Genomic DNA, 9427 nt, shown 5'->3' with positions numbered 1-9427 from the left:
GGGCAAGTAGTTACCACCGTCGACTCATAGTTAGTGACTGTCCTCGACTAGTTAAGGGATGTGTAATGTTTTATTAATTTTTTTTTAATTAAAATAGTTAAGTTATTGTCTAAAATAAAAGTAAAAATAAACAATTTTTCTTCTATTTGGACGAACTTCCACTAACTACTCCTCACTAATAGACGCCTTCGCTAATTACTTACCTCTAGCATCTCCTCCTTTAGAAGTTGACTTTTAGTTTCACCTTCTAACTCATTCGTTCGTTCGTTCACTCACGTAAACTCTTTATTTTTTCACTTTAAACCCCCTTCCTTCACTTCTCATGCCCTCTTTTACCGCACTCTTCGTGTTTTCGAAACTTTCACTCTTAGTTACTCTCCTATGAGAAAGAGGTATGAGAAGTTACCGCGGTATTAAAAGAGCTAGCGGTTGTGGAAGTTAGTATCCTCCCCAATTAAAGTAGCACATTAAATCCATCAACTAGTTAATTTATATTTTTTTAACTTAAAATTAGAAGATTTTAAAATTAAAATGAAATTTTTTATTTTATACTAGAGAATAGTAAATAAAGTATCTATCTTGTTTCTTATTTATATTTTTTTTTGATAAATTCTTATTTTCTAGTGTAAAATTAGAGATTTTATTTTAAATTTGAAATCTCCTAGGTTTAGATTTTTTTAACACTTTCTGATTAGATAATCCAAAAAATGTGTTGTTTAAAACCTTTTTTTTTATTATTATTTTTTAATTATTTTTATTATTTTTATTTTTTATTTAATATAAAAATAATTATTAATGCAGAAATTTGTTATATTTTATATAATTAAATTATAGAATTTTATATTATAGAAACAGATATTAAAATATAGAGAATAAATTTGCAGCTCTTGGAAGATGCTGAATGCAATAAGCGTCTTTTGCCCACTGGATTCAAAGGGTACTTACTTTCACTTCAGTCTCTAGGTTACTTTGATTTTATGTTATGCTTATGATTATGCCTGGTGTTAGCAATGCTGGAATTTTAGTGAGATGTAAGTGTATTTGGTTAAGGTATAAAAAATCTGATGAAAATTTTTCATGGATGAACTTCATGTCTATTTTGACACATAGAACTCATCTAGGAACATTTCCTTCTGATTTTCATTTCAACTAAATATGTTCTTATAGGATTGATATTATATTTGGTTTCTAGTTTGGTGCAACGGTTGGTTGAAATTAGCACCCCTCAGTATTTAAGTCTGTTAATTCAGGATAGATGCTTTGCTTGGAGGAGGCTTACGTGCAGGACAATTAACTGAACTTGTTGGTCCATCCTCTTCTGGTAAGACACAGGTAAAAGCTACATTGTTGTCCTAAAAATTATAGCTCGGGTATATTAAGAATGAAATTATAAATAAGGTGGTTTACCTTGTCTATGTACATGATCCTTCTACTAGCACTCATATTCTTATTGTTATTGGCATCCACATAATGATGCTGCATCATCTCTTATTTGGTTGATATAATAATATAAATTGCCATCTTCTATTTCATGATATATTTGTTCGGTTCTTCTTTTAGGCTTGCCTAACATCTGCTTCAACAGTTGCAAAGAATGGTGGTTCAGTTATATACTTTGATACAGGCAACTCCTTTTCACCTCAGCATATTGCACATTTGGTTGGTCAGACCTCTGGTTATGTCATTGGCAATCAGGTCTCCATAGTTCCAGACTTTTTGTTATATTGTTTACCACTCTGTGTTTGTTGAGTGGCCGTAAAAAAGTGTTTTAAGTTGTTTGTTTGTCAGGCTGAACCAGGACCTCTGCAGAAAGTAATGGAGAGGATAATATGCTACTCAGTGTTTGACATCTATCAAATGTTTGATGTGTTGCAGCAACTGAAGATAAATTTGAAATCTAAGGTACTCATTGACAGGAAATTTCTTGCTTGAATTAGTTGGTTGGTCTAGTATTTTTCTATCAAATAAATGCCTACTGTATATCGGCACAGATTGTTGAACCAGATCGTCGCGTTCAATTGCTTATTGTTGATTCAATCTCTTCACTGATCACCCCCATCCTTGGGGGCAGTGGTCCTCAAGGTACTCACTACATATCAGCATGCAAATTATCTTCATATGCTTACTTTGAATGATGACAACATGTACCTATTTTCTTTCTTTATATTTACCCCTTTATTTTCTCCTGTCTATCATAGTTCAAGTTGAACTACTATTTTTCTTGTGTTGAAAATATGAAACAGCAAAAAATTAGGTAGCTTGCAAGACTACCCACATTTCTGATCATATGGATATGGTAACACATTCTGCAAAAATTTCTGATTTTCTTTTATATGACCGGCTCCCTAACGTGTTAATGCTTTTCATTTCTTTCTTCAATTCATAGAGTCCTACTTTTATGGTAATAAAATTCATAATCATAAAGCTTTTGTTGTCTTACTTATTATGGGCCATTTCAGGACATGCTTTGATGATATCTGCTGGGTATTTACTGAAGAAGTTAGCAGATGAGCATAATATTGCAGTACTGGTTAGCCTTTGCTTTCGTTCTGTTCCCTTTTTCCCTCGTGTAATTGGTATTCTTTCCAGCCTATATAAGTAAAACAACTAAACTATTATAATACTATTATACAAATGTTTTTTTTTTTTTCCGTTCTTATTATTCATTTTATAAATGGTACTTGTAGTTTTGGTATGAACTCATATAATTGTCTCAAAAGTGCTGGTGACATAGATATTATCTTATTTGCTAAACAAGTAAACTTGCCTACAAGATTTATTGGGGCAGGAAAATAAACAACTAGACAAGGGTTGATTCATGACTGGTCTCATTCTTATTTAAATATTGAAGGTAACAAATCATATGGTGGCTGGAGAAGGCGGTACGTCCAAACCAGCACTTGGAGAGAGTTGGAAGAGTGTTCCACATATACGGCTCTTGCTTTCTCGTGAATATGGTAGCAATGTTTGCAACGTATCAACACTGAAACATCCATCTGTGGTATGTTTGAGGCATGCATTATGGTTTGTATTTGGAAAAAAAAAAGGTTTAAAACTTTCCTTTTATTGCTAATGCTTCTTTAGGTTACTAGTTAAGAGAACCTTTTTATTAATAGTTACCCCATTCCATATTCATTGGGACTGCAATGGGTTTAATTCTTCTTTTCCTTCTCACTAATATTGTAGGAGTTTGTTTATTATTATTTTATGGAGTTATGTTTCAGGCTTCTGACAGGGCTGCTAAGTGTGTACTATGTATTTGTGACTGCTAATACATCTTATTCAAGATTAGAACTCCTTACTTCGCTGTATCTGTGAGTTCTTTCATACTTTATCAGAATTCAGAATCAGTTCTATTAAGGAAATAAGTGTCCATATCTTTAGACTTAAGTTGTCGTTTGCAGCACACTAAAATTCTAAAACAACGTTCTTGTTTAGTATTACAAACATACAGTATATATGCTCACATAAATGACATATCCACTTTCATTGCAGAAAATACAATAATCACATATCACTTCATTGCATGTAAGAGACCCTAATATGCAAGATAAGCTGTGAGCTGCACCAGAGTCTCAACTCCATCAGTATTATGTTGCTGACCATTGACAGGGAAAGTCTTAATAATAGCAAATCCCTGAGCGTTAACGTACTTTCCCGTGCCTCCAATGATTGCAAGTTGTGACTCTGAGACCTGTGTTTGGTGCACACCAAAGAAACTGATGCTATCTGCATATCCATTCTCCTCAAACTTTGCAGTGAAAGCCATTACCTGGCTGGTCCCATCAACTGAACTTGCCACATAGAATCCCTGTGCTTTCCCCACTAAACCTGACCCCAACTCTTCCCCCTCGGTTAGTTCATCATCGAACACGGTCATTGTCCCAAACATCAGCTTCTCCAGTGTCATTCCTTCAGGGAGCTGATTGACATTTCCCACCGAGAAACCAACCCCGTTATTGTTACCATTATTTCCATTGTTGTTGAAGACACTGGCTGTGGTTCCGCCGAGGCCTGTGAGGAAAGGGAGATTGTTGTTGTTAAGGAGTCCAGCGTTGTTGTTGTTCTGTGGGACACCAGCATTCAGGGGAAGGTTTGCACCGTTAGGCTTCGCAAAGGCAACCTGAGCATTGAGTGCAGGGTTGGTTACAACTCCGGTGACAGCTCTCGCAGAGGGGTTTGAGCCCCCAAGGATTTCATGCATGAAGAAGGAGATTGTGGGGTGATGATCATCAAGAGCAGTAGGGGTGGCCGCTGCTGCTGCCGCTGCTCCTGCAACAGGTGAAGGTGTCACCAATGGCGCAACAGGGGACACAGCAGAATCAGGCTCTTGTGGTGCAGTGGATGGTGTTCCTACCCCATCATCAGCAATAAGGATTCTGGTTGATGTAGTTGAAGTGGTGAATGCAATGACTATGCTTGCCAGCAACAGGATTGTGGCATTCATAGAAAGAGATTCAAGCTTTGCCATTACTGGAACGAATATTTGCTCTGATAGTTATATTTTGTTGTTATGCTTTGATGAGATGAGATAAAGGGTCATGAACACGAAGGGTATAAATACTCAAAAGACTTGTATTCTCACACAGTTGCACGTAACAAAAATGGTGGAGTTGATGAGAGGAGTGGTTGATGATTGCACTGAGCTCATTCTCAATTTTTGTTGTAGCAGTTAGAACTAAACTGCACGTATATTCCATTACTATAATACAATACAATTAGCAAACTTAGAGATATATAAACAATGTGTCATAGGAAATTCGTTATTGAACATAACGCTAAGGCAAAATGTATTGGAAATCATTTAATATGACTACTTTGAAAACAACCTTTAACTTCCTATTTGATTTATATAGTAACATTATTTACATATGTTCTTCAAACTTCATGATACAAATTTGGATATCAACATACACATATATCATCAACCTCTTTGAACTTCAAAGGGGTTGTTTCTATACATTATATTTCATATTGCAGCTGAAATTAATATAATTAATCTCGTAAATTAGATATGCCCCATGATTACTGAATGAGCTTTCTTTAAGCCTTTTGTTGATAATCGGGAATGAAAATACTCTAAGCAGGTTCTTAGCGTTAAAATACACATGAAAAGTGAGAAGTGATGCTTTAAACTAGCAAAGAGTACTAGTAGTTAGGATGTTCAAATTCAAACCGATCCAAATTAAACCGCTCATTCGATTCAATTTAAACCGAAAATCAATTAAAACCGTACTAATTTGGATTTGATTGGATTCTATTTTTTGCAAACCGGTGGATCGGATTTCGGATCTACTTTTCATAACCGATCCAATCTAATCCAAACCGCACAATGTGCTATAATATTATTATTTTACTATTTTATTTACAATTATATTTATAACATGTTCAATTTGTTATATATTTTTATATTATTCATGTATTATTATTATTTAATAAATATTTTATATTCAAAATGTTATTTATTTATTTATTTTAACTAACCTATAATTTTTTTTATTGTTATGTTATCATTAACTTTTTAAGATATTATTGAGACTTGTTATGTCATTGTTGATTATTTGAAATTTGATGTTGAGACTTGTTATATGTATTTAATTTTTTTAATTTACAAAACTGCAAATCCAATCCAATCCAAACCGCTTAAAATTAGATTGGATCAGATCGAATTTTTTTTTTAAATCATCCAATCCAAACTGCACCGCAAGTAACATTAGTGTTCGGATCGGATGAATTTCTAACTCAAAAGTCAAAATCGATCCAAACCGTACCGCGAACACCCCTACTAGTAGTAACATAATGTGAATGTAAATCTAAGTAATATGACTTGTCCTTTGATAGATCATAGATGACGCACACTTATAGCGAACGACTCCACCTTAGAGCAAAAGTGTAAACCTAAGTAATATTTAATCATAATAACATAAAATGAATCATAATAATAATAATATAAAATGAATATTATCGATATCAAATTTAACCGAAATCAGATATTAATAAACATATAACTAAATAACCTTTATTTGTGTATATTTGAATAAATATATTATATTAGTTTTAAGTATATAAAAGATAATGCAAATGATTTTGAATTGACGTGTCAAAAATAAATTTTTAGTATTTTAAAATGATGAATTATAAGAATATTTTAGTCATTTAAAAAATTAATACTAAAAGGAAATTTTTAGTATCTTAAATTTTTATTCCTAACATAATTAAATAACTTTAAACCAAGAAGATATTTTAGTTTTTTAAAATTAATCTTAAAACATTATTTTTGAGAAAATATTAAAAAGTCATATAGTATACTTTATCTTTTTCAAAATTACTCAAAAAGATATTTTATTTACTTCAAAATTAATTTAAAATTAATTTATAAGATATTTTATACTTTCTCTTTATAATATATTTTCAAAATAGAAACCTAGCGGATTTTCAACTTCCAGTCATTGATGAGAAACCTGCCAAACATTAACCTACACGGAAAATATTCTTTGTTTACTACCATCTAGATCTGCTATTTCATTAATATTTTAAGAGTTCTGATCTTTGGATTACCAAAATTTATTTATTTCAATTTGATGATAAAAAAAATGAAGAGTTAAATAAAGTATTAGTGTTTGATCACATCAAAATCTAGTTATAAAATTCGTTTGTTTTGAGGTATTGAGACAGAAATTAGGAGATTGAGCGAGACTCAGTATTATGTTTGTTGACTCAGAGATGGGTACTAAAATTTCTATCTCTATCTCAAAAATTTTAGTATTTTAATACCTCCAAAAAGTAGAGACATATGAGACTGAAATTTTTAAAGACAAAAGCTAAAACTTTAATAACATTTTATACTTAAAATACTCTATTTCAATTAATTAATTATAATTTTATCTTTTGTACAAATTAAATTAGAACTTCATTCTTATTTCAATTTCTGTCTCTCACTTTGTACCAAATACAATATTGAGATTTATTTCGGTCTCTGTCTCTTAGTCTCAGTCTTTCAGTCTCTATCTCTCTACCAAATGCTACCTAAAGGTTGGCACATGATATATGGTTAATTAGAATTATTCGTTAAATTACTATTTCTCATATTTTAACCACTCTTGCTTATTCATTATTTGTGTGTGCGTGATTACATTACCTAAATTTTTGCCAATCAAAGAAACAAAAAAATTCAACGTATTAATAATGGTATATAACTATATATAATTATATACGTCCCATCTATATATCAAGTCAAGTAAGTGGACTATTAAAGCCCCATGTTAATTAATTAGATGACCATGCATTCTATATACAGGCTTATTAACCTATGATATACGTTAACCATGCATTCTATAAATAGGCTTAACGTATGATATACCAACAAGGGTAGGTACAAAGGCAAAAGGTTAGGTAAGATTTTGCTTTTTAAGGTATGGATTGAAAATTTTTTTGTTTTTAAAATAATTTTTTTATTTAAATATTAAAATTTTAAATTAAATTATCCATAACAATTGTTTACGATCTACTTCTATCTTTATTTTCGCCGCTATTTTCGTACAATTTTAGTTTCTAAGATAGGACGATTTTAAAACCAAGTTAAATTTTAGAGACAATTTTTTATACAAAAAAAGATTAAAAACAAAAATAATTTTCTAATTAATATTTAAAGACCAAAATCATAATTAACCAATGGGGAGTGGTAGGTAAACAATGACTATTTTAAACAATATGAACAACCACAAATCAAATGAAAATACACTACATCCTAATTTAATATTACTAATTAAATTTACTCTTTTAACTCTGTTAATTCACATTGTTTACACATTATTCAAAAATCTTATTGGTTACCTATACTTCTCCTTAACCAAAAAGCAAATTTCACCTCCCTACTCTTTCTCCATTATATATTATGGTTTCTATTATTCAACAAATTCATCAATCAAAACACAATCTAATAACCTAAGATGATTTCTCTTCCCATGATAATGGTAGCTCTTCTCTTCTCTCTTCTCTTTCTCAAAATGTTCTCTTCTTCCAAGAGAAACAAATCATGTTTGAGTTACCCTCCAAGCCCACCATCACTTCCCATAATTGGTCACCTCCACCTTCTCAAACCCTTAATCCACCAAGCCTTCAAAGACCTCTCACACAAATATGGACCCATTATACTCCTTAAAACCGGTTCGGTTCGGTTCGTAGTTGCAAGCAACCCATCTCTTGCCAAAGAGTTTCTCAAAGAAAACGAGCTCACATACTCTTCTCGGAAAATGAATATGGCTATAAACATAGTTACCTACCATGATTCCACCTTTGCTTTTTCCCCATATAACACCTATTGGAAGTTTATGAAAAAACTCAGCACCAGTGAGCTTTTGGGGAGCCGAACTTTGTCGCAGTTTCTCCCCATTCGAACGAGGGAACTCCACGGGTTCATTCGATCTCTGGCTGAAAAATCAATGGCTAATGAGAGTGTAAACCTAACCGAAATGCTTATGAAGCTCTCCAACAACATCATATCTCAGATGATGCTCAGCATCAAGAGTTCTGGGACAGATAGCCAAGCCGAAGAGGCTAGGGTTTTGGTCCGAGAAGTGACTAAGATCTTCGGAGAGTTCAATGTTTCGGACTTTTTAGGGTTCCTTAAGGTGTTGGACTTGCAGGGTTTCAAGAAGAGAGCCATGCAGATTCATAAGAGGTATGATGCACTGTTGGAGAAGATTATCTCTGACCGCGAGAATCTTAGAAGGAAGAAGAAGGTTGTGAATAAGGGTTGTGATGATAATGATAATAAAGTGAAGGATTTTCTTGACATTTTACTTGATGTTTCGGAGGATAAAGATTCTGAGGTTGAGTTGACCAGAAATCATATCAAATCATTCATCCTCGTAAGTCCTCAAACTAATTATAATTATCTACTATTTCATATATTAAAATATATAAAACTATGGACGATACGGATATGCCGACACGCGAATTTTAAAATCTTACATAATATGGGATACGTATACATATAAAATATAAAGTATTTTTTAAATAAATTGTAATGATATTTTAATATTTTATTAATATTAAAATATAAATTAAATTTTTTAATTATTTTTAATGTCTTATTTTAATTATATCAAGTATTTAAAATATTTTTTGTTTTAATAAATAATAATATATACTATATCTAAATTTATTTTAAGAATATATGTTAAAAATAAGACTAGACACTCTGACACGTGATGGCATTTTAGGTGTGTCCGGAGAAGAATTTTTTGTTTTTTATTAAGACATGGTTGGACAGGCGTATCGGACGAGTGTCGTGTCCGAAATGTGTCCGACACGCGGATACGGCAACTCAGCGAAGTGTCCGTACCTCATAGATATAAAACAATATATGTATTAATACAAAAATAAATATAATAATTGATTTATAATATTTTTATATATTTATATT

At 31.9% G+C, this 9427-nt stretch overlaps 3 protein-coding genes across 3 annotated transcripts in view; 2 read left to right on the top strand and 1 right to left on the bottom strand.

Annotated features, from left to right (window-relative positions):
- LOC107632351 (DNA repair protein RAD51 homolog 4-like) overlaps positions 1–3314 on the top strand; it is a 10555-nt gene extending 7241 nt beyond the window's left edge. Inside the window, exons 2-9 of the mRNA XM_021120124.1 lie at positions 885–937; positions 1251–1332; positions 1561–1695; positions 1789–1902; positions 1992–2082; positions 2460–2530; positions 2852–3001; positions 3225–3314. Coding sequence (XP_020975783.1) covers positions 885–937; positions 1251–1332; positions 1561–1695; positions 1789–1902; positions 1992–2082; positions 2460–2530; positions 2852–3001; positions 3225–3272 — 744 coding nt within the window. The 3' untranslated portion in view covers positions 3273–3314. The remainder of the gene's footprint in view (positions 1–884; positions 938–1250; positions 1333–1560; positions 1696–1788; positions 1903–1991; positions 2083–2459; positions 2531–2851; positions 3002–3224) is intronic.
- LOC107629144 (dirigent protein 10-like) lies at positions 3338–4833 on the bottom strand. Its single transcript, XM_016331849.2, has one exon. The coding sequence runs from the start codon at positions 4469–4471 to the stop codon at positions 3539–3541; it is 933 nt and encodes a 310-aa protein (XP_016187335.1). The 5' UTR covers positions 4472–4833; the 3' UTR covers positions 3338–3538.
- LOC107634112 (licodione synthase-like) overlaps positions 7909–9427 on the top strand; it is a 3182-nt gene continuing 1663 nt past the window's right edge. The window contains exon 1 of the mRNA XM_016337688.2: positions 7909–8870. Within this exon, the coding sequence (XP_016193174.1) occupies positions 7950–8870 (921 nt within the window). The 5' untranslated portion in view covers positions 7909–7949. The remainder of the gene's footprint in view (positions 8871–9427) is intronic.

Source organism: Arachis ipaensis, chromosome B03 (assembly GCF_000816755.2).
Source record: "Arachis ipaensis cultivar K30076 chromosome B03, Araip1.1, whole genome shotgun sequence".
In the NCBI taxonomy this organism is placed as follows: Eukaryota; Viridiplantae; Streptophyta; class Magnoliopsida; order Fabales; family Fabaceae; genus Arachis; species Arachis ipaensis.
The sequence above is the reverse complement of the archived record's forward strand: the minus strand, read 5'-3'. Positions and strand labels throughout refer to the sequence as shown.